We start from the raw sequence: 24,435 nt of genomic DNA, 5'->3' as shown, positions 1-24,435 counted from the left end.
GCTGAGGAACCTGAGCTCCGAGGAGAGGAAGGGGCGCCTCCCGTGTCCTTGGCCCCGGGAGCCAGCCCGAGGGGTCCGCGTCCGCCAGGGAAGGGCCCCGCCCGCCTGAGCCTCGGCATCGGCAGGCGGTTTTAAAATTAAGCCCTAACGAGCGCGAGGTCCCCTTAGGGCTGGGTTATCGAGGAGTCATCGTGTGCACGGGCCATCACAACTCTAACGGTTGCCAGCTCTGTTGACCTTCAACATTTAAAAAAAAAAAAAGAATATTTTTTTTCCTCTCTTTTCTTTCCTCTTTAGGATGTGGAAAACCTGACTAGAATTGCCTGGTCTGACATTTCCTGTGAGAGAGCACTGTTTGGAATACTGTGAAAGCAATCTGCCTTAACAATTCCACCCAAATAAATTATCTTCCTGAAACTAGTGAAAAGCCTTCATTGGGAATTGAGCTGCCAACCCAAGTCTCTCTCATCCGGGTCCATGATGACGAAGGTTGGACAAAAATAGGGATCATCCTGTGAGGACAGATGGGGGCCGGAGGGGGGGCACCGATGGCCCCGCATCCTCCTGGTAAAGCCATCGGCCTGGCCCGGGGGGCGGGAGGGAAGACACGCTGTACCCCGGCCTCCTGGACCATTGTTCTTGGGGCGATGATTTCGCAGCTGAACTATCTTTCCGTACGGCCCCTCCCCGCGGCCTCTGGAACACACCCTGGACTAGAAGCCTGCAGAGCCCGAGCACGATCCAAAACCAAGTCCCCAGGCCTCCTCCCTCAAGCCAGGCCGGACTCGGGCACATTTCAGGAACAGAGAAGAAATCTGTCCCCCTCGCCAAGGCATCGGACGGGAGGGTTCCTTCAAGGGCACACAACTGGCAAATGACACTGAGCCCGGTGTGGCCTTCCTGCACACTCCTCTCCCGTTCTCCCAGTTTGGCACAAGGCCTTGGCACACGGCTGGTGTTTAATGGGTGCTCCCTCTGGATGCCCAGCCAGGCCTCCTCGTTTACTCCTGTGGCCCCGGCAGGAGCGGCTGGGGGTGGAGCTTTCGCCAAGGTCCCTGGGGCTGGGGGTAAAGCCACAGAGAGAATTTTAGGCTCCAGAGTCCCCTGGGCTGGCTGTCATCTTCCCCCGCATGTTCTTAAGACGCCAAACGCAGAGAGAGACTGGTGACACTTCCCCAAGGGACCGGAGCTGGCGGGCTTCGTGGCTCTCGGTTCCTGTGCCGCCTGCCCGCCCGCCCTTTGCTGTGGCTGCAGGTGCTTGGGTGTAGCCAAGACCAGTTCCTGGAGGAGACCGAGCAGAGGAGGGGCAGGCAGAGGTGATGTTACTTCGGGGAAGAACAATGTCCTCTGCAGGCAGGTGGTCTCTGTGGAGAACATCTCGGGAGCATGGCCAAACCCACCTGCGCTGACCGCCGAGCAGAAAGGGGCCAAGCCCGGGAACTGGGTCCTGGTCTTGACCCTCCTGTCTGTCCGCCAGCACGGGGCTGCCTGGCGCTGCCAAGCCCAACCACTGCGAGTGCTGGGTGAGCCCAGTGAGGTGACGAGGTGCCCAGCCCAGGCCTCAGGGCCCCCACCCTGTGCGAGTCCCGGCCGCACACCCAGCAGGTGGGACCGCCCCTGGCAGTGGAGTGAGGACCGGGGATGCCTAACCTGAGGCAGAGGCTCCCCTGCCCGCCCTCCCGAGGCTGGTGTGAGGACCCGGGAAGGAAGGAGCGCCTCGACACCCAGGGTGGGCGTCTGGAGTGCCGCCTGGAGCTATAAAAGGGAGGCTCTCACACGCGCCTGGAAGACATGACCTAAGAGTTGCCGCCGGTTTCCATAGCGGCCTGGAGAGCGGCGTGGAGCTGTTGGCTTGGCTGCTAGGAGAAGCCGCTTTCTGGCACCTTCGCTGTCCTAAAACGGGAGAGGCGGACTTCCTCTGAGTCCCATTAAACACTGATCCACTTAGGCTCTGCTTGGTTCAGCCCGCCAAGGGGCGGTTTAAAACAACTCCGGGATGAAATATGTTCCGCTGGACTCATAAAACACTCCCTGCACCAGCATCATAGAAGGGCCGTGAGCGGTGACTTTGAAATGACACTGTCTGGGCCCCAGGTTAACTTCCTGCCAATTTGAAAATAAAGACATTTGGGTTCATTTGCCTTTAGAAAAGATGGGGGGCTTACGCTTAAATGGCACTTGTTTTTATTTATTTTTTAAATATATTTTTATGAAATATAAGGAAAGGGAGAGGGAGAGAGATAAAAACATCAATGATGAGAGAGAATCATTGATCAGCTGCACGCCCCCACCCCGGGGATTGAACCTACAACCCAGGCATGTGCCCTGACCGGGAATTGAACTGTGGTCTCAATAGCTCTGTGGTCGGCAAATTGCGGCTCGAGAGCCACATGCAGCTCTTTGGCCCCTTGAGTGTGGCTCTTCCACAAAATACCACGGCGTGAGCGAGTCTATATTGAAGAAGTGGCATTAGAAGAAGTTTAAATTTTAAAAATTTGGCTCTCAAAAGAAATTTGAATCGTTGTACTGTTGATATATTTGGCTCTGTTGACTAATGAGTTTGCCAACCACTGTCCTAGCTCATAGGTTGATGCTCAACCACTGAGCCACACTGGCTGAGCTCATGCCTTCCCCCGAGTGGCCCTGACAGAAAAGCCGCCCCCCTGGCTCCCGTTTTCCTCTGTGACATTCGAAGGGTTTAGTGTTTATCTAAACAACCGGGGTTGTTTCTACTTTGCCACGCGCTGCAGAGCACAGCTCGGGTGGGAGAAGGTGCAGACCTTCAGCCCCGTTTTCACAGTGAGGACACGGAGGACCAGGAAGCTGGAGCACAAGCCAGTGTGTGACACGTGGCAGATGGTGACGTGAGCAAAACCAGCCCCCATTCGGGGCATCTTTCACGGCTCCGTTTGGTCATTGTAAAGGCGGGACTTTTAGTTCCAGATTATGTCTATATTTAAATCCTATAAAACTGTTTTCATAGCCTTACTTAGCCAGAAAAATACAAAGCCCTAGCAGTGTGTTGGCACAGTCTTCTGTTTTTGTAAAACTGGCAAAAATTAGATGCTTTTATATTCTTTGTCTTAAAGAAGCCACCCAAACTGTGTTAGTTTCAGGCCCACAAGGTCCCCCAGATTTTGGGGTTTTGCTCTTGTTGTTGTTTTGCTGACCCCTGGATTCCCAGGGACCCACTGCACCCAAGTCTCCTCCGGCCCGGAGACCTGTAACTGCCTTCCCCTGGCTGGTACCGAGAAAGGGCTGGCCGAGACCGGCCCCAGAGTGCCTCTTTCCTGCAGGCACACCGCCATGAAGGAACCTCAGGAAATATGACTGACTGCAAAAGCACAGAGGGCTGACTGTTTTCTGGGCATTTCTTAGAAAAAGGAGGAACTGCTGCTTGAAAGCTCCGTTAGCTCTGCAGACTGAGCATCACGCCGCTCACACACAGACAGGGAGCTGGGGGGTTTCCGGGGAGCCAGCCCAGCCGGGGCCAGCAAACCCGGGGCTAAAATTAGCCGTGCTCTGAGCCCGCCGGCAGCCACCAGCTCTCCTGCAGCCACTTTCACTCGCAATGGGGTGAGGGCCCTCGGTACCAACCAGGGTGTGGTTTCCTCCCTCCACACCCTCTGGGGTCACCATCCAGCCCCTCAGGAGGGCGCCCAGCTGTTGGGCACAGGCGGCTCATGGGTGGGCCCTGCAGGTGGGGTGTCCCGGGGGAGAGGGAGGGGCTGGGATGTGGCTGAGAACGGCCCCTCAAGGAGGGGATGTCGGAGCTGGAACCTCTGTGCTCCCAAAGCGAGTAGCACAGGGCCCTCTCTCTGGGCTCGGAAGAGGGGACTCAGAGCAGCGCAGGGCAAGTGCTCATGCTGAGGAGGTAACAGCGTTTGTCTGAGTTTCTAAGAAGGAAAAGGAAAAATCAGGGCAGCACAACCCTCTTCTCCTTAGCAATGGAACGTCTGCAGGCTCGGGACGGGGCCCTTGGCAAGGCTCCGGCTTCCCTGGCTTCTAGGGATCCGGATCCCAATGAGCCAGGCAGAGCCCGGAGGCAGCCGCCCTCAGAACCCCTGGCGTCCCGCTCTCCAGGCCCGGCTGGGCCCTCACACCCCGGGCCCCTCGGGACAGACGTGCCGGGCCTATGGCCCGCAGCCCCTCCGGGATGGCGTGGGCGGGAAATGGCCCCAGCAACGCGCCAACAGGAAGAGCTTTGACCAAAGGTATCTGGAGCTTTTTCCAGAACAAATATAAAAACCATGTGAAGCCGCTGGGCCCACGTCGGGCGGCCGTCTGCTGGGAATGTCACGTTGCGCCTCACGGTGGGAGTGTAATCAAAGGACTGGGGGTTTCGAGAAAACATCCCCAGGGGGAGGAGGGAGGACGTGGCCAGGCGTGGGTGTACGGCTCCGGCCCAAGTGGCGAGGGCAGGAGCCAGCTCCCAGTGCCCGTCAGGACGACACCGAGCGAGGCTGCCTCTGCACATCTGGAAAACATGTATGTATACGCTATTGTTTAGCAGCAGCGGCAGCCCGGCCGGCCGTGGTCCTGGCAGGAAGGGGGCTGCCACGCCCACGCACGCCCCGCTGGGCTGTCCCGGGGCGTTTCCTGGGCTAGCCCCCGTTCTGTATCATCACCCACATTCCAGCTTTTATAGAAACACCATGTCCTGGCTACACTTCTTTACGACGACGAGAGAGAGATCCTGTTGACTGCTCATTTTCCCTCTTTGTTCCATGTGGTTTTTGTTTTCCCTTTTTATTTTGAAAAATGTTAAGTAACAGACAGACACAATGAATTCGGTATGCCCTTCCCTGAGCGACAAATTGCTAACATTTTGCCGTGTTGGCTTTCCCTTCTCTCCAGACACACCTACACACACAAAAACGCACACACTGTGTTTCCTGGACCGTCTGAGCCCGCATCCCTAAGAACAAGGATAATCTCCCACCCAATCCAGGGGGGGTACCTGTGTGACAGCCCTTCGCACGCCGGGATCCTGTTTACTTTCCCAGGTCCCCGTACCTGTCCGGGTGTGCCCTTTTGGAGTTCCTTTCTTCCAAACGAAGAAAAACATCGGCCTAAGTGGGCCAGGACTGCTGTGGCTTTCCTCTAAAACGGACCTCTCTGCCTCCGTGGCCTCTCTGCCTCGCAGTGCACTGGTTTTAAGGAGGTCTGACTGTCCACACACAGGTGGGCTGGAAAGTGACAGATTTGTTAGGAGGCTGAGAGGGGACGGGAGGGGGGCTCTGGGTGCCGAAGGCTGTGTGGATGCACTTCCTTGGCAGTTCCTGTCGAACCGCTCTGCACAGCAGCCTCGGAACACGAGCACTCAGTGTGTCACTGCCCCCATAGGAGGGGACATGGAGCGGAAGGTGGTCTAACCACGCCCCTCAGAAGAGCCGCGTCCCCGGATGCGGGCAGGTTCTCGGTCTCGGCGCCCGTGGGTGGGGGACTGCAGTTTGCTTGAGCCTCTTTTTCCCTCATTCACAAGAAACCTCACGTGAAGGAGCCAGGGCTGAACCAGGTGACCCTGGAACCACAGGAAGCAGCACCATCGGTAACAGGAAGGCCATCCTGATCCAGGACTCCCCATTTCTCCTCCCTCCTCCAGACCCCACCGAAGCCCTGGGCCCCCTGGGGGAGCTGGGGGGAGGACCACAGCCACGAGGGCCCAGGCCGGATGGCTCGGTGGGCAGCCGCTGTCCAGGCCTGGCCTAGGGGGCTTCTGGCAAAGAGAAAGGCGGGAGGGGGCATCTATTGTATGTCACCGCCAGGGCTTCCCAATGGACAGCGCACCTTGGCCTAACGCCAGGGGAGGAGAGACCTCCTGAAAGACAAATTCAACCCACAAAGTGGGGGCCTACTCTGTGCCTGGCCACCACGTCTCACTCTGAGCTTCACTCCCCATGGCCACGGCCCACACGATAGATGGGGACATTTCTCTTTGACCCTCATAATCTCCCATAACCTGGCTCCAACTTACTTCCCATCCTTGTCCTGCAAAAGTTCCATTTAAGAAAGGAGGAGTTTTGGCTAAATACTAGGAGGCAAAGCTCCAATTTATTAAAGTAACTATTGTAGGTCAATTATTTATATACATTATTCCATTTATTCTTCATGACAATCCCATTTTTCAGATGAAAGAAACTCGGCCACAAAAAGGTTGCTGGCATGAATTCAGACTGGCCAGCCATTCTGTGCCTCAGTTTCCCCACCTATAAAATTAGGGCCAATAACCAGCCTACTGTTGCTGTGAGGCTGAAATGAGATACTACATCTAAAGCTCCTGCATCAGGACCTGCCAAATAATGAGTAATCAATAAATAGCAGCAGCTGGCCTGGCCAGCATGGTTGACTGGGTGAGCATTGACCTATGAACCAGGAGGTCACGGTTCAATTACAGCACACGCCTGGGCTGCGGGCTGGATCCCCAGTGGGGGGTGTGCAGGAGGCACTGATCAATGATTCTCTCTCATCATTGATGTTTCTATTTCTCCCTCTCTCTTCATCTCTGAAATCAATAAAAATATATTTTTAAAAATAAATATCAACAACTCAACTGTCCCCGAAGCAATCCAGACCAGCCCCATGGCCCTCTGCCTTGTCCCCATCACTCGTTGTTTTTTTGTTTTGTTTTGTTTTTATTTTATTTTATTTTTTTTTTATTTTTTTTTTTAAATATATATTTTATTGATTTTGCACAGAGAGGAAGGGAGAGAGATAGAGAGTTAGAAACATCGATGAGAGAGAGTCATCGATTGGCTGCTTCTTGCACACTCCCTACTGGGGATATGCCCGCAACCAAGGTACATGCCCTTGACCGGAATCGAACCCGGGACCTTTCAGTCCCCAAGCCGACGCTCTATCCATTGAGCCAAACCGGTCTCGGCTGTTTTTATTTTATTTTGTTTTTAACCCTGTAGAGCAGTTATGTGTGCGGCTCCTCCACTTCTTTGGGGTAGGAACCTCATCTTCACACTCTCCCAGCACTATTCCAACAAGCAGGAGGCAATCCATAAACGCTTTGTTGAGCCGAATAAAAGCGAGTAACATGTATTTAGAGATCAAAAACTGTTTACTCGACCAGGAAAAGGCCCCACTTCTGAGCGACCCATGGCCCTGAACCTGGCCCCCACAGGATATGGAAGGAGTCCCAGGACTTTAGTAATGTCTCATGGAATGAGCAGAGAAAACAAAGTCCAATTTTCTGGAACGAGGTGCACACATGGAGCCCAGCTATCCAGGAAGCCGCCCTGGCAGGCCCTCGTCGGGATGTGGAGAACTCTGCCCAAAACGCCTGGCAGAACTCAACATCAAAGGCCGCTTCCCCTTCCCAGGTGGAGGCACCAGCCCGCCTGAGTCACGGTGCACTCCGCCCACGGTGTCCACGGGAAAACCAGCTGGGAATCACGAGGGAAGGAGTCTGCAAATGCCGCAGAGCCCACGGCGCCCCAGAAAAGGGGCTGAGGGACAGCAAGAGCTGCTTTGGTCTTCAGGAATGGTGCCCCAGAGACACCAGCAACTCATTCCCAAACAATCTCCAACTGGAAGGAGATGGAGAAGAGTGACTGTGTCCAGGCCCAGCCATGAGGCCCATGGCTGCCTCCGGAAAGGGTTACTCCAACTCTGCCCGTCCTTCCAGGCCCCGCCCAGCAACAGCCCCCTCTTCTGGGACCCTCCGGCACCTCAGGGGGCACCATCCATCTGGCTCTGGGACAGATGCTATTTTTAAGTGACTTTTCCTATTTGCTCAGTCACTAACCCAATCTTTTATGTGCCCCTTGAGTGAAGGGAAGACTCATACTTTACTTCCCCCTCCCCCAAGGCAAAGCCAGTGATTCAGCTCCATCCAGTAAGTCTGGAACAATTCTGGGCAAAATTAAGGGAGTAAGGTCACAGACAACACACCCCCACACTCAGCTAACGTCCAGCAGGGGACTCAGACAGCCTGTCATCTCTCTCCAGTGTGCCATGGGCTCTGAGGGGTATGAGAAGGAGCCGCGCCCAGGTCCAAGAGCAGAGAAGAGATTGGGAAAGGCTTCCTAAAGAAGGAAGATTCTAGACGACTTCAACATGGGCCATCACAGTTGTGATGGGTTGAGTTGGTTGGTGGGTTGTTGAGTCAGGGGGCTGGTTGATCAGATAGAAGATTGGTTGAATGATTCGTTGGTTAACTGAATGTTGGAATAAAAACGAATGAGTGAATGAATGAATGCCAACAAGTGCACTTGAAAATAAAGTTTGGATTGTTCCAGTTCTATTAAAGATGATCAATTTAACTTTCATGGCACTGTCCCAAACAGATTTCTCTTTCAGTCTCCTCATTATGGACATTACATTCTGTCATTTGCTCAATATTTATTGACAGGTTCAGAGATATAGCGGAGGGGGAGCGGGGGGAGAAAAGAAGTCCTACTTCAGTTCTCAAGGAGTCTATGGAAGCAAAGATGAGTTATCAAATCATTGTGCTGTATTGAGAGTTATCCATGATACTGTAAGAAGCAGAAAAGAAGCTGTCAGACTCTGTGACCAGACTAGGATTAGGGTGAGCCTTACATGGTGCCTTGGGTGCAAAATTTAAGGAGACACTCACTCTCAGGTTCATGCAGGTGCCTACACCATGGCTGAACCACCTTGAGAGTGAGTGCCTCCTTAAATTTTGCACCCTGGATGCCTCTCGTGCCTCATCTCAGCCTGGCCCTGTTGCTGACCTCTACGGGGCCTCTCAGGGTTCTGGTACCCAAGGTGTGCTGGAAGCTCCTGTCAGACCGACAGATAAGCATCTTGGAGAGAGAAAAAAAAGTATGCAAGAAGAATCTCCACACACCTCCCAACTCATCTCCCCAAACCACCCTCAGTCTGAAGAGCCTGCTTCCACCCAGAGCAGCCGCTGTCCCGGAAGCATCACTCTGGCCTGCGAGCCATGGACTTGCACTAGGGCAGAGGAGGGTCTCAGGGCCCCCACCCTGATATGGAGGCCGACAAAATGAGCTCATTCACCCTTCCAAGGAAAGGTGTGGACACTGTCACTTCGTTCGCCACACTTTCCTGATCTCAGAGGAAATCTGAGTCATGGGACGTCTCTTTCCCCTGCAAGAAGCATTGGATCAAAGCCTTGGGAACCCTGGAGCTGAAGGTACCCAGTAGACATCAGTGAAGCTAGGGGCAGGGCACTGATCCCATTCCTGGGGGCTCTGAGGGCCCGCTTGACCCATTTCTCAGATTTCACCTCCTACATGGGCTGGGAGAGGCCAGCCTTCGGGAGGAGAGACTGGTGCTCTTCTGTGAATGGGCACATGCAGGGGAGATGTGGGTAAGAGGTGGGAAGGAGACCGATGGCAGATAGGGGTGCCTCCCACAGAAAAGAGGTCCTTGGAGTTGATCATGGAGGAGGCTGGCCCCTCCCAGGAGCCCCGGGCAGGCCACTATCCACACAAGCTTTCGGCATACAGGAAAGCAACCGCGTGCTGTGTTTGTTTCGAGAGTCAGCTAATTCGAAGCCCCAGAGTCTGACATAAAGCCCACACACCATGCAGAGACCAATTACAATGGAAATTCCACCCATCACTGGTCCCCTGCGGTGCAGCTGTCGTGAGAAGGGATGCTTGGCTCTGGGGAACAGTCAATGAACCACAAATGCCACATCCTCTGCCAGGCCTTGAGCAAGCCCAGAGGGCACTGCTCATTGTCCTCAGGATGCAGCCAGGCATATGCCCTCGTCTCTGCTCCCACCTCTGCTCCCATGTGGAAGCCAGGAGGGGCCGAGGGCCCTGAGGGATGGGCATCACTGATCACTCTCCCACAAGATGTCTTCCTTGGTAAGGGCCTGGTGAGTGTGTTCAGAGTGAAATCAGGCAGCAAGGCCATCAGGCTCTGGGTCCTAAAGATTGGTGACAACCTGCTGCCACCTGCTGTCCATTTACTGTAAAACCAGAAAATCTGATAAGCTCAGAGATAAAGAAGTCCCTGAAACTGACACTGGCTCCAACAGAGGCAGGGACAGGATGCGCTGGGGCCCGGGCTGTGTTCAGGCTGCAGAGACCCACGGAATGGCGCAGGTTATCACAGCCACTCCTCACTCATGTCACCGGCTCATCACGAAGTCTCTGCGCCAAACACAGCCTCCGCAAGGCCTGGGCCTCCTGCTCCCCTTAACTGCTCGCCAGACTCCCATCCTCTGTGAGGGCCACAATTTAGCACCCAATTACAGAGAGCCTCACGCAGGCCCAGGGCCTCAGAGGCAGGGAGTGGTCTCGTCCATCCCCAGTGCTGAATCTGGGGACCAAGGAGAGTGCCAAGAGACACTTCCTGGCTAACAGCTACAGCAGGACAGTGCCTGTCCGGAGCCAATGGCAGTTCACCCGGCACTTCTGCCGTGAGGGCTCCGGGGGTCGTGATGAGGGCTGTTTGAGGGCCTATCCCCTCGCCTCTCCCCTCCTCATGTGGCCTGCCTCACCCGGCATCCCACGCACCAGAGCGATATAACAAATAGGCTTCTCGGCTGGTCTGTCTATATATCATGGCCCTGGGAGCTGGGTGAGTGCAGAGGACACAGGTGCCGGACCAGATACCCGACTAGGCACACCCATCCCAGCTGCCATCCATATTAGCTGCTAACAGCTCACAGCACCCTTCTCCAGAGAACTGCCCTTCACCAAACTCACCCAGGAAGTGCCCGCCCCACTCCAGCATGGACAACCCATAGCCAATGACTGACAGAAAAAAATAAAAGCTTAAAGGTGGGACCAGCTCTGGGTCTATTCCCACTCTTATCTCCCTGTGGGATCAGACGGAGACCCCACAGCCTTCCTGAGACCTGCCTGCCCTGCTCCCCTCGCTGAGAGCACGTCCCCCATAGATTACATGCACCCGACCCTCCGTCTCAGGCTTGGCTGTAGGCCGGGTTCCCAGCCCTCAGCTGCAGCACGTCACCACGGGGCTTGTTAAACACCTGCGGGCTTCCCCCCGAAGTCCCGATTCGGGTCACACAGGTCGTGTTTCTCCCCGGTTCCCAGGAGATGCAGATGCTGCTGGTCCGGGGATCACAGTTTGAGAACCACCGCTCTCAGGAACCTGTCCTAAGATGGAATTCACTCAATAAAGAAGGTAAACGGGTGGGGGGTGGCAGCTTAACCAGCTCACACCTGCAGCCGGGCACAGCGATCAGCAGGCCTCCAGCCACAGCCCCTCCTGCTCGGGGGACTCCAGGCTCCTGAACCCTGGATCGCCACTGCACACCTAGGGGAACTCAGAGCCCACAGTTGGGGGAACTCCAAAGGCACGAGGTATGTGCTCATCCTTCACAGAAGATGACCTCAGCGGCCAAGAAGAGGTGTGATTCTTGGCTCACAGAGGGGAGGTTTGGTCTGGACACGCCCAAGGGCACGTCTAGAATGGAGGGTGGAGAGTGTCAGAGATGGAGAAGCCCCTCTGATGCAGAGCACCCACCAACCCCTCCACTTATGACAGGAGCACAGCGGCCCAGAGAGGGCAGAAATCTGACCAAGGCAGAACTCAACCTGCGATCACAGCTTGACTTTAAGGCCAGCCCGGGAGTTGCTTTTACTGTCATCAGAGAATAGCTGCGAGCAGCCCTATTACTTTGGGCTCTAGTAATAGTCCTCTTCCCAGCTTCAGGACAACCCAGAGGCCAGAAGAGCCCCAGGCCCTCTCCCCGTCCCTCCCTCTCCCCTCCCCACCCTCTCCTCTGGAAGAAGCAGGCCTGTGCATGGCTAGTCTCTCTTTGCATTTGCTCCCAGAAATCAAAAAGCTGGTTCCATTTGCCTTCTGATCTCCTCTCAAGTGTCACCTTCTCAGAAAGGTTTTCCCTGACAACCTTTTTGTACAACAGCAGCCCCAAAGCCAAGTGCCTCTCATTCTCCCTTGTTTATTCTCCCCCCTAGCACTCTGCTATGCTATGTATTTACCTGTGTGGCTATTGTTCTGGGATGTCTTCCCACCGGAACTGTAAGCTCCAAGAGGGCAGGAACGTGGTCTGCTCCGTTCACTCAGATCCCCAGTGATTAGGGCTGTGACTGGCACACAGTAGGCCATCACAGATGGGGTGCTGGTAGACATGAACAAATGAACAACTGATTCTCAAAGAAGGGGAAGGCTAACTGGCAGCATTTGCCAGTTTCCACAGTGTAAACATTCCTACCATGACCAATCTCAAGCTACCACTCTGATGTCACTGAACACAGTCGGGAAGAGATGCTTACCATTAGCTCTCTGAGCTGGTACAAGCCACTTCAACATGCTACAGCATTCACTGAAGAGTTGTGGAATAAATTAATTGAATAAGTGGCTATTTGTGTGAATTGACAGGGTCTTTTTGAGAACATAACTCTAGAAACTCGGGGTCTGAAATCATGTTTCTCCAAAACCAAGGGAGTTACTACTAAAGAACAGGACTGGATTAATTTGCAATTAAAATTGCAAATATACGCTGTGTATAAGAGACAAGCTTTACATATGTATGGACTATAAAGAAATATAAACAAATATCAAAGGACTGAAATCATACAAAGTAGATATGACCAAAGTGGAAATGTCAGAAATCAACCAAAGAGATAACCAGAAAAATGCCCGAAATGTTTTGAATTGATCAATACATGCCCAAATAACCCATGGGTCCAAAGAAGAAATCGCAATGAAAATTAGAAAATATTTTAACTGAATTGTATTAACATGTAACCTATTAACATCCAGGACACAGACAAAGCATTGTTACAAGGAAATTTGTACCCCTAATAGATAGTACCAAAGAAGGCTGAGAATCAATTATTTAAGATCTATATCAATAAAATAGGAAATAATGGCAAGTTAAACTCCAAGAAAGTAGAAAGAATAGCAGTTAAGAGTGGAAATCAGTGGAACATAAAACATATATACAAAACCGAAAGTTAACTCTTTGAAATAGTACACAATTGCTAAACTCCTAGTAAGATGAATCAAAAAATAGGGAAAACCCAAACTACCAGTATCAGGGATGCAGACCATACAGACTTTTAAGTGATAGTAAGAGGATATTATATTTACACATTTTTATACCAATACATTGGAAACAAGTGGTAAAACTCCTTGGAAAAAATACAACTTGCAAAATTGATACATGAAAAAATAAGACAATTTAATTTTTTTCAATTTTTTAAATTTTTTTTTCAATTAAATCCATAATTTAAACTCAATGCTCAGAAGGCTAGTAAATTCTCCTAAATATTTAAGGAAGAAATAACCAATCTCTCTTCAAGAGAATGGGAAAAAGAGGGATGACTTCTAACTTATCCTAAACACCAGACTCTAACGACTGAATTGCCAGAAAGGCCATTAACCAAATTCTCCTTCATAAAACCCTACACAAAATATTAATAAATTGAACCCAACAATACATAAAAAGATCATATGTCATAGCCAAGTGTGTTTATACCAGGAATGTAGGATGGTTTAACATTCAAAATCAAACACTGTAGAAATCAACCAGGTCTGCTGTGTAAGAATAAAAATAAGGAGGTAGATATAGATATAAATATAGATATAGATATAGACATATAGAATTTTTTTTTCCAGAGAGAGAGAGAAAGATAGAAACATCAATTATGAGAATCATTTATTGGCTTCCTCCTGCATGCCTACCACTGGAGATTGACCACACAACCTGGGCATGTGTCCTGACTGGGAATCAAACTGTGGCCTTCTGGTTCATAGACTGATGTTCAACCACTGAACAACACTGGTTGGGCAAGCATGGGGTTTGAAAAATGGCCCCAGAGGAGCCCTGTGGGAGCTGATCATCACCCTGGCTCAGCCTCCCACAGGAAGCACCCCTAGGCCACCCCAGCCTGAGCGTGCTGGTCGGGTGTGTGAGATCATATGCTGAAACCTTCCTGGCTGTGAGAAGTGAGAGAGGCCAAAGAAACTCCCCATGGTTCCCGTGGGCTCTCCGGGCTGTAGTCTCCCCAGCAGGGTGGCCACAATTCCCTTCCCTACTTCACAGCCGCGCTTAGCGAGCCCGAGGAGCCCCAGGGACTGGATAGTTCTCTAGGAGGAGGCATCACCGGGCACAGCAAGCTCACCTGAGGGGCAGGCACTGGTTCCCCTGCCTTTTAAACGCTCTTTCCAGCCTCTCCTGGGTCGACCTGAGATTCCCTCCCGGCAAGAACTTCAAGGGCGTTCTGTCGGCCTCCAGGCTGCTGTCGGCGGCTGGGCTGTCCTCGGAGAGTCCTCTCCACCTGCCGCTGCCCTGAAGCAGCCCCGGGCTGGGCAAGCGGGGAGGGCTGCCAGGGGTGGGCCTGTGCTTCTCTGCGAGGGGCTCACTGAGCTGGCCCAGGGGGCTCCTAGAGGTGGGGCGGGCGCTGGGAGCCAGGCCCTCCTGTGGGGCTGTGCAGGCCGGGGTGCGGGTGGGCAGCTCGGGGGCTCTCCGGCCCTCCTCCTCCTCCTGGGGCTGGGCCACAGCGCTCGGGGCCAGGGGCCGCCGCAGGGAGCGCTTGCGGAGGGAGTCCTGAAAGGGACAAGGACAGACACGGTGAGGTTCCTGCAAGAGAATGGGAGGTGCTTGATCCCACTTCAAGCGTTTGTCCTTGATGTCCCCCCCCCCCCGCCCCCCAAGGAGAGCCCCTTCCATCCCCAAGTCCTCCGGTTCAAGTCCGCCTCCTCCACAATGAGATTCCCAAAGGCTTCGCTTCCACGTGCCTTTACTGCACCCACCTGGGTGAACCCCGAGAGAGGGCCGAGGGCGCAGGTTCAGAAGGTGAATGTGAGGTTCCAGGGTCGGGCCTGGGTTGTAGTTCCTGTGTCACCGCCCACCAGCTGCGTCCCTGAGGCAAGCCACTGAACTCTGCCCCTCACTTCGCTCCCCCGTGAGGCAGCCTGTCCATAACCGCTAACTGTGACTTCCACATCCCCCCAAACTTCTTGTGGAATCCTGTAGCAAACTCTTTCTAACTGCTCTGAGGCTGCTTAGTCTTTTTTTGAGAGTTGAGTTGCAGACATGTTCATGTGTGCATGAACACCACCAGCCACATAGCTGCAGGCGTTATGCTATGTGGTTTATGCACTGCCTTTCTTTTCTGGAAAACGAGTTCTAAATTCCGGAACATACCTGGCCCAAGTTGTGAGGTGGGACTGGGGACCCGGAGTGCCTGTCTCCCCCAGGATGGCGTGAGGGCTGCAGGAGAGCCGGGAAGGCACCAGCACAGAGCCTGGCCCCGCACAGGGTTTGCAGCCTCACCGCCAGCCCTACCGCTCCTGCCAGGAGACCAGGAGTGGCAGAGGCCACCTTCCTTCCCCTCTGTTGTCACAGAGCTCCTGGCTCAGTGGCCCATTCCTAGCAGCCCCGATTTCCATCATTTCGTCAGTTAATCCGCTGCTATGACCTTCCTTACTGCCCACGATTAACTGACGAGATGGTTAAGCCACGTTACCAACCTTGGGGACAGAAATATAGCTGCAGGGCTTTCCATGGCCCTCCGGCACTTCCCAAAGTGACCCTGAGCCAAACGGGAAAGGCCGGGCTGAAGTAAGAGCAGCTAATTCTGCCGTGCTCTCGCCTAGCGGAAATTACTAGCTACCTCCTCCACACGCCGGGGCATCCTCTGCCACAGGGCACGGAACACGTGAGTCATCATTCCCACCGAGACCCAAGCTCTGGCCAAGGGAGGGAACCCAGCCTCTCCTCATCCTCCTCAGCCCGGAGCTGGCCTGGTCACTGAAAACGGATGACATTCCCAGCAAGATTTGCTCTTTCCTTTGGGGCAACCCAGAAGGAGGGCCCAGGATCTCAATGGCCACAAACACCTTCCAGAAAACTTGAGATTCTACAACCCATCCTTCAATGCCTCCACAGGACTCAGCCACCCCAGGGCAAAAGCACACAGAAGGACCGCTGACAGGACAAGTTCGTGCACCCTCTTGGTGGTGAAGCAGGTCCGTCGTCACCTCAGCCCTGCCAGGAGGGGGTCTCAAGGCACAGACTAGAGGACCAGACGGCCATGGACAGCAGGGCTCTGGCGTTCAATATCTGCCAATTCCGAGTGTGGCCACCACCCGCAGGGGTCGCCACACCCTAACCGTTTTCGTAATAATAATAATAGGAAAGATGCGCTGTGTCCGTGGTGTTGGCGTTTGCAGCGGTGATGTAAACGCGGCTGGTCCTCAGCAGGAACCAGGCAGGGCTCGCGAGGTGTGTCGGGGTTCCCCACTGCTGGCAGTAACATAAGCAAGCTGCCGGGGAGGACACAGAGGAGGTGTGCTTCCATCCCCACCGCTCAGGTCCCTTACTTAATGGGGCTGCCTTGGGGCTCCCCTACACACACCCAGGCAGGTTCACACGCCCCACCCTCACGAAACAGATCGGAGCACCCACCGGTGTGCAGCTGGCGGTGGGCCCGGCCATCAGGCCTCGGGCCATCAGGCCGGACTTGGTCCTGAACCTCTCGCCCACCCTCTTTGTGTCCACGGAAGGCTCTGCCGGCTGGAGCTTGTCTCTCTTCTCCCACGCGGGGGCCACGGCGGGGCTCTCGGCCGGGACAGTCGGCACCGGCTTACTTTTGTGGAGGGGCCTTTTGGAAGACACAAAATTACCGAGTATGTCCCCATCAAGGTGGTCTTGTCTGCAAAAGAGGAATATTCCCATTAAAACAGACTCCCCACAAGGAATCACCAACCACGAAAACAAAACCTGCATGCAACAGGCACTCAGAAAGCCCATTCACAAACCCGCGGTGATTTCTAGCCAGCCAGTGCGTCATTGTCAAAGGTAAGAAACAGAAATTACTTTCATATCAGGGCAAGTCTGGCCTACAAAATGAGACCAGGAAATAAAAAACAAAATCAGAGCTGATGATTCATGGAAGGATTCCTCAACTATTATACCCTCTACCATCACGAGCAGCCTTATTCCAGATCCAAGTGATGAGGAAAGCTGTGGCCTTCATTCGGCCACGAGACATGGGAAGCCATTACTGCCCGCCATGGCGTGGCAGACAGAGGCTGTGGCGAACATGGCCTCCCCAACAGGGCAGCTAAGGTTCAGTAAGGTTAGGCATGCCAATGGCTTCACTTTCTGGGGAGCTTGGCACTGAAAGAGAAAAAAGGGGCAAGAGAGAGAGAACGAGACCAGGAGAAAACAAGAGGGTGAGAAAGTGAGAGCAGTAAGGAGTGAGAAAGAACAGAAATGGGAAGGAGACAGACCAGAAAAAGAGGAATCCGTGGCCTCCGATCCCTCAGAGCCAGCACCTGACACGGGCTGTGCCGTTTCTCCCAGGGACTGGCATAAAGGGGCACTGGCACCTGCTTACCAAGCAGGGAGTCCGCATGAGAGGCGGTCATGTGTGTATGATGGGGGCATGTCAAGCAGAGGGAGGATTTGGAACCAGCCGGGGGAACCTAGAAGAACTTCCAGAAAAGGCAGCAGCTGAGATGAAAGAACGGCAGGCTGGGAGAAGGGTAGCCAGGAGCGGGTACAGTTGGAGGGCCGTCAGAGCAGCACCTGCCCCGCTGAACCGTGGTCCTGACCACAGAAAGCGTTTTTGCAAGTTTCCTAAGAAGTTTGGATTTTATCCCAAAGGCTGCAGGCCTCTCAGCAGGGCAGACGCTCTGTGGTAGGGAGATTGGAGGAGATCGCTAGAGTCCTGGGGACCAGAGGAGAGCCTGATCTTGCAGAGAAAGCAGGAAAGAGTTTACCTCACTGGGGATTCAAAGATGCAGAACCCGTGGGCAAACAGGAGCTGAGGAGAGCACCCAGGTGTGAGCTTGGGCAATGGATGGAACCGCTTCAACTATTGCATCGCGGTACTTTTTCATGTCAGAAGTGTTTCCTTGCCCACCAGGCCGGGAGTGTCTGTGGGGGAGGAACCTTCTTCCCTCCACCCTCATTAACGTTCAGCTCTTAGCCCTGCCTCAATTGTTTAATGGTCCTCACCTTTTGGCAGCTGGGCACCCACACCCTCCACTTTGGCTCCCCGTGGAAAGCTCTGGAAGAAGACACCCATTCCAGGGAGTGAGACTCACCCTCAGAGACTATACCAGAGTGTTAAGGCTACAATGTAACAGGACAGTTTTCCAAATAACAGAGGTTTAATCAAGAATGCCAATTCACCCTGGCCAGGTGGTTGAGTTGGTTAGACATTAGAGCATTGTCCCGGACACCAAAAAGGTTGCAGGTTCAATCCCCAGTTGGGCAAGTACAGGAGGCAATCCATCGATGTCTCTCACATCAGTGTTTCTCTCTTTCTCTCTCTTCTCTCTCCCTCTCTCTCTCTCTCTCTCTCTCTCTCTCTCTCTCTCTCCCTTTCCTCCCTCTCCACACCCCTTCCCTTCCTCCCTCCCTTCTCTCTCTAAAATCAACAAAAACACATCCTCGGGTGAGGATTACAAAATAAATTTTAAAAGAATGCCAATTCGTTTTCTTCCTAAGAGTGCCCAAAGGCCTTATTTTTCAGATTTTCCCATACCTCCAGTGTTTAGTTGTATTTTTAAGAAGTTGTTAACAAAACCCTTCTGAATCCTGAATTTGAACTTTTAAATCATACACATGCTCCATCACAAAGTGGTCATTCCCACGGCCTCCGGAGGAAAGCTCAATGCTCCGGGACAGGAATTTAACAGCACAGAGTGGGGAAGCCTGAATGATGCCACACACACCCCCAGAGAAGTCCTGAGCCCCACAATCTGTGCACATGTTACCTTATATGGAAAAGGCGTGATTAAGTTAAAGATCTCAAGGTGGGGAGATGATCCTTGGTTATCTGGGTGCACCCAATACAATCACAACAGTCCTCAGTAGAGGGAGACAGGGGGGTCAGTGTCAGCAGTGGGAGGTATGATGACAGAGCAGAGGTTGGAGTGATCTACCAAAAGACAGAGGAAGTGGTACAAGCCAAGGAATGCAGGCAGCCCCATAAGCTGAAAAGGGAGAGGAAGCAGATTCTCCCGAGTCTCTAGAAGGAACAAGCACTACACCATGCCATTAACCAGTGAGACCAATTCTGGACTTCTGACCTCCAGGACTACAAAATAACTATTTGTGTTGATTTAAGAGACCACAGTGATATTTTTTATATGTCAAATTTTATGTCAATTTGGCTAGGCTGTGGTGCCCAGCTGTTGGGTCAAATACTAGCCTACATATTGCCATGGAAGTATTTTTTAGACGTGACTAACATCTACAATCAGTTGATGTACAGCAAAGGAGACTGCCTGGGTAATATGGTGGGCTTCACTCAATCCGTTGAAAACCTTAAGAGCAAAAACTGAGATTCCCAGATAAGTAATTCTGCCCTGAGGCTGTAACACAGAAATCTTGCTTTAGCTGCCAACATGCCCTACAGATTTCAGACTTTCCCACCCCAACAATCACAAGCTAAAAATAAATCTCTTTACACACACACCCCCTCCTGGTTCCTACTGGTTCTGGCTCTCTGGAAAACTGTTACAGCCACTGAGTTTATAGACGTTTGTTACAGCAGCAACAGGAAACTGATCCACAGTGAAAACAGAAGAGATACCTGGCTTTGCTGGTTTCTGACAGCGATGTTCTCCATGCTGCATCTTCATCCGCAAGGTCATATATATTTACCAGTGTGGTCTCTGAGCTTCTCAACGGCAATTTGTTACTTTTCTTTGGAAGTGAGAGTGCAGGCATTGGTGTTTCTTGAGTGAAGTTGTTAGCAGTATTTTCAAAGTGATCCAGAAAGTATCTGGTAATGAGTTCAAGGCTTGTTTTTAGAGGGTTTTCCTTTGCCTAACAGTGGAAGAAAAAAAATCTCGTTAATTGCATGCACAGCTTCAGAAGAATGGAAGCGAAGATGGCTATTCTAATTCTTTCACATAAGTTTGTCAACTTCTCAGTCGTGCATTCTTTCCTGACTGCCTATGATTGTATTTGAAGGACTGGATTATGACAGCTGAAGACAAAAATCTCTATCCTAAAAGAACTAGCCCCATTGCATAAGACAGACAATTGAATTTCAATTTAAATTTCATCTTGTTTTTTCCTCCTAGGGATAACTTTATAAAACATATACCCTTTCATTTAAAACACGAAGCCGTTAGGGACTGCTAACTCCCAAATCTGTAAACATTTAAGATCTGGAAATTCTCTTAGTTCTTCTCCCCTGCATCTGGCACTGGACACTGGAGAATGCAGCAGGTTACTGCAAAGAGCACAGAGAGGCCCTCAGTATTGACTAGGTTTACATGCCAATCTTAAGAAGTAAAAAAATACAATGAAACCTTCAGTAGTTGGTTGGGGAAATAAATAAAATCAGTATACCCTAACCCTGACTGTACCAAATATTACGTTAGGACATTTTTTAAAAATACATATTTCTAGACTCCACTGAGTCTTAAATCGCAAAGATTGAGCCCTGATTTCTTTTCCAATTCCCCTAAGTAATGTGCACAGACAGCCATCCAAGCAGTGATCCACAGGCTGGCCTCAGGGACCAGGCCAGGTAACTGTGTCAGTCCCCACACCACTTGCCCGAAAACCAAGCCCTTGGGAAGTGCAGCCAGATGTGGGGCATTCGGCATGTCATTTTGCAATCAGAGCGATAAAGCACCTGACGGAGAGGCTGGCACAGAGGGAAGCCTTGGGCACATCCAGTCCTAGCCCCTTCTTACTCCCCTGATCTACACAGCACAACTCTGGGACCAAGACCCACAGCCACATGGGCTAGGACCAAATTCAACAGGTTGATCAGACAATCAAAATCAGAGTATGGCTTTTGTTTAATTATGAAACCCCAAAAATATATTTATCTAAATCTAAATAAAACTTACAAGGAAGCGAGTCAGGAGGGAGATATATATTTTGGTTTATTTCAACCTTCTTGTTTTTTCCTTCAATACAGGAGATTTAGGGCCCTGGTTACCTGAATTACACTTTATGGCTTTTCATATCACTTTTCTCATAAGAAACACAGTCGTTATATGAATCTAGACACCGTTTCTCAAAGCCTCAGTTCCATAGAGGCACTTTTATCTATCATATACTTAATAAGGAAGACAAGCCACTGGGATTAACATTAAATTGCAGGGCTTCCCTGGAATCCTGCTGGCTTTGTGTGAATGTCAATGTCATTACACAACAGATAATAAGCATTTTAAGCTCCAATTAATTGTTTAATAGCTAATGACCACTATATAAGTCAAATAATCAAGGTACTTATCAAGATCTAATGAAAACATCTCAAGTACCTTTAAACAATAGTTACCTTAGGAAGACTAGAGTATAGTAAAGAGATAAAAATAACTTGAATGGCAAAAATGGCTAGAAAACGGTATAAAGAGGCATTTACATGAAAAACCCCACTGCCTGGAATGGTTCATTGAACTTTCTGGTTAACTGTCTCACTCTCTGTGGCAAAGTCTTTCTGAAATGCACAGTCCACTCTCCTGCTTTATGAAGCCAATGAGGGGTCTGGAGACCTGGGTCACTAATCTTCTTTCTGCAGGACTTCAGCTGACTGCTTGCAGGACATGGAGGGGCCCGAGTGTCACTCCAGGGCCCGGGGAAGAGGGGCATCTATTCGATGTCCTTCCTCAGCCTCTGCCAGGGCTCCCTGGCTGCCCCTGCCCTTTCTCTTCCGAGTGGAGCTCAAGAGCAGCCGCCTGAGCGGTCCCTGGGTGGCCCGCCTCCTGCTCCCGTCTCTGGCGGTTTATAGGTTTGCTTGGATTTCCTTCACTTTATGGAGGGAAGCCGGGCCCATTTCCTCCCTGGGCAGTGATGTATGTGCACGAGGGTGATTCTGAGGTTCCCCTGGGCAACCCCCAGATCCATCCCAACCCAACTGCTCAGATTTCATTTCAGAAAAGGGTTCCAGTTCAAGGAAGCTTGACAGCCATGCCTGGGACAGGACTGGGAAGGGAAGATCTGGTCCTTGCCCTGCTCCTACGGGGAAATTCCGAGAGACCTTAACCAGCCGCTTCCCTCTGGCTCACGGCTCCTGTCCCACCAGTGGTTAAAAGCTGCCCAGAGGCCGAGAGGGCAGCCTCTTTTCACTTCTGTTTCACACAGGACTGCTCCCATCCTTGGTTTTCCATTGAAACCGCTGGAGGTGCCGTCATTTCACAGCCTTTTTAAAAACTGTGATAAATGCTAACCTCCATGGTCACTAAGTCCTTTCCAAATGTGGTATGTGCCCTATCCCCAGGCACCATCTGCAGGAGAGACCATTCTTAAATCCAGTTAGAAGGTTCTGTCTTCATAACAGAAAGAGCAATTAAGTCAGAATGCAGCTTCATTTACCATCCACCCATTCATTCATTTATTCAGTCAATCAGTCATATAACCCAGAAATGCATATGACTATTTACTACGTCATCAGGCAGCGTGGTCAGTATAGGGATACAACAGGGAACAAAACAGATACCATCTCTGGCTCCTGCTGCGTTCTGCTGGTAGGGGAGGCAGATGCTAACTAAACAGCCACACACACTCTCCAATAACCTTGACAGGCACAGCAAGGACAGCTACAGGTGCCAGAGAGCCTGTGATGGGGGTGAGGAGGGGGAAGGGGCCAGGGATTGGGGAAGTCCCACCCTCCCCCCACCCATTCTCAACGCCAATGCCCAGGGGGCTGAACCCAAGCTTCCCTTTGCCTGAATTAAAGAGCAAGGTATTACTCAGATCTGAAGAAGGAAAGCCTCAGGCAGGCAGGGAATGGAAATTTTTAGTAAAACTGAATACTACGTTCTTGAGCAAAGTCTGACTAAAAATAGCCACGGGGGAGGAGGAGGGAGCACAGGGAATAACTGTTAGAGATTCGGGTTCAAAAGGAGCCTCACGACTGGGCATGTGCGGTACCCCGGGGGGCGCCTGGGCCTGGCTGGGCTGGCACTGACTCATAGCTGGGCCTCGGCAGCACTTGGTTGGGTCTGTTTCTCCCTGGCAGTAGGTGTGCCCGCCTCCCACTGCCCACCTCTGGCGGCAGGCAGGGCCCACGCCTGCTTTGACATTGCCAAACGCAGTTCCAGAACATCACGCCACACGTTACAAGCGTGTACCTTGTTCTCCTTGTAGAGGAATTCCAGATGCAAAACCTTGCGGAGGTTGTTTCTGCTGTTGATGCTGAGGTCGGAGCGTGGGCGTTCCTGGTCCATGGTCACGCACGTCTTCTTCAGGCCCTGCGGGGGAGTTGGGGATCGGAAACCTCAGTCACCACATTAAATCAAACCCTCTGTTCTCTGACGCAGGGGACTGCTGGTGTTTATTATGATGAGGCTTATCCTGCCTTCCTCACTGACTGAAGAATTTACTTCACATGACCTATACACTTGACCTCTCTTCACAATTACCATTCTGAATCTTACAATGACCCCGTGGGCCAAGCACAGTGAGGCAGGCGTTGTTGGACCATTTGACAGAAAAGGAAAGGGGAAGTCAGCTGACACCCCGAGGCTGGCTCAGGAGCCCAGGGTTTGGCCCTGGTTTGGGAGCCACAGAACATGAAGCTTTAAAAGCAAACAAAAGGAAAGACAAACAAAAGGCCAGAATTCATTCCCTCCTACTCTCCGACATTGGAGCTAGGGGGATTCGTCCCAAGTAACACAGTGAAGTCACCTAGCGGGGCTGTGAGCAGCGATAATGGGACCCAGGCCCAGCCACGTTCCAGAACCCAGACGTGAACTCCCGAAAGCCCAGCTAAGAAACAACCACAATGGCTCTGGCTGCCCACCTCACCTGCCAGGCCGTGGTGACCCTCAAACAGCGGAGGACGAGGCAAAGAATCCTCACAAACAGCTCAGCCTGGCCTGGGGGAGCCGCCGCTCTGGAAGGATCCAGACCTCAGTGCTCAACAGGCCTCGACTCCTCCCCTCGCCTCTGCTCAGAATTCTGCAGAGGCTCTCCCTGCTGGGAAAACACGACAAGCCTGCTGTGGCCATGAAGTGAGGCAAGAAGAACATGTGAAACAAGAGGTAAGAGCACATCCTGAGCCAAAGAGAACAAAAAGAAAGCCTTCGGCAGAGGACAGGAAGAAAGGGGGTGTGTGCTGGCAAAGGTGGGGCTGTGCCGGAGCTAGGGAGACCCGAGAGCAGGCTCCAGCCGCTCCTCTGGCTTCACCATGGCGCCACCAAGGTGATGAGGAGACCACTGAGGGAGGGGCCTCCTCTGCTGGGCAGCCGCTGGTCCAGCGATAGCATAGGCAAGTCTCAGCCTTCCCAAGCTCCAGGACCTCGTGCACTCTGGCTTTGGAAAACCACCGGCTGGTGGACGAGAACACCCTCGGGAGCAGCCAGTCCTCGGCCCCACCGGTCCCACCGACCCCACCAGCCCCACCGGCCACTTAACCTTCGTTCACTCGGCAAGCATCTGTCAGGCACCTGCTATGTGCCGGGCTGCTCTCGGTGCAGGAAACACAGAAGGAAAAGACCATGTTCCCCACCGCCCGTGGAGCTGACTGACGAGGACGCAGGCCAAAAGCAGGGATACGCTTACAG

The 24,435-nt window shown here is 52.3% G+C and overlaps 1 protein-coding gene across 1 annotated transcript in view; it reads right to left on the bottom strand.

Moving 5' to 3' along the window:
* MINDY4 (MINDY lysine 48 deubiquitinase 4) overlaps positions 1 to 24,435 on the bottom strand; it is an 85,691-nt gene that overhangs the window by 54,145 nt on the left and 7,111 nt on the right. The window contains exons 2-5 of the mRNA XM_036453803.2: positions 23,002 to 23,121; positions 19,500 to 19,735; positions 16,358 to 16,604; positions 14,070 to 14,494 (exon numbers count right to left, since the gene is read on the bottom strand). Coding sequence (XP_036309696.1) covers positions 14,070 to 14,494; positions 16,358 to 16,604; positions 19,500 to 19,735; positions 23,002 to 23,121 — 1,028 coding nt within the window. The remainder of the gene's footprint in view (positions 1 to 14,069; positions 14,495 to 16,357; positions 16,605 to 19,499; positions 19,736 to 23,001; positions 23,122 to 24,435) is intronic.

Source organism: Pipistrellus kuhlii, unplaced genomic scaffold (assembly GCF_014108245.1).
Source record: "Pipistrellus kuhlii isolate mPipKuh1 unplaced genomic scaffold, mPipKuh1.p scaffold_m20_p_26, whole genome shotgun sequence".
Taxonomy (NCBI): domain Eukaryota; kingdom Metazoa; phylum Chordata; class Mammalia; order Chiroptera; family Vespertilionidae; genus Pipistrellus; species Pipistrellus kuhlii.
This window is presented reverse-complemented; position numbering and strand designations above follow the sequence as displayed.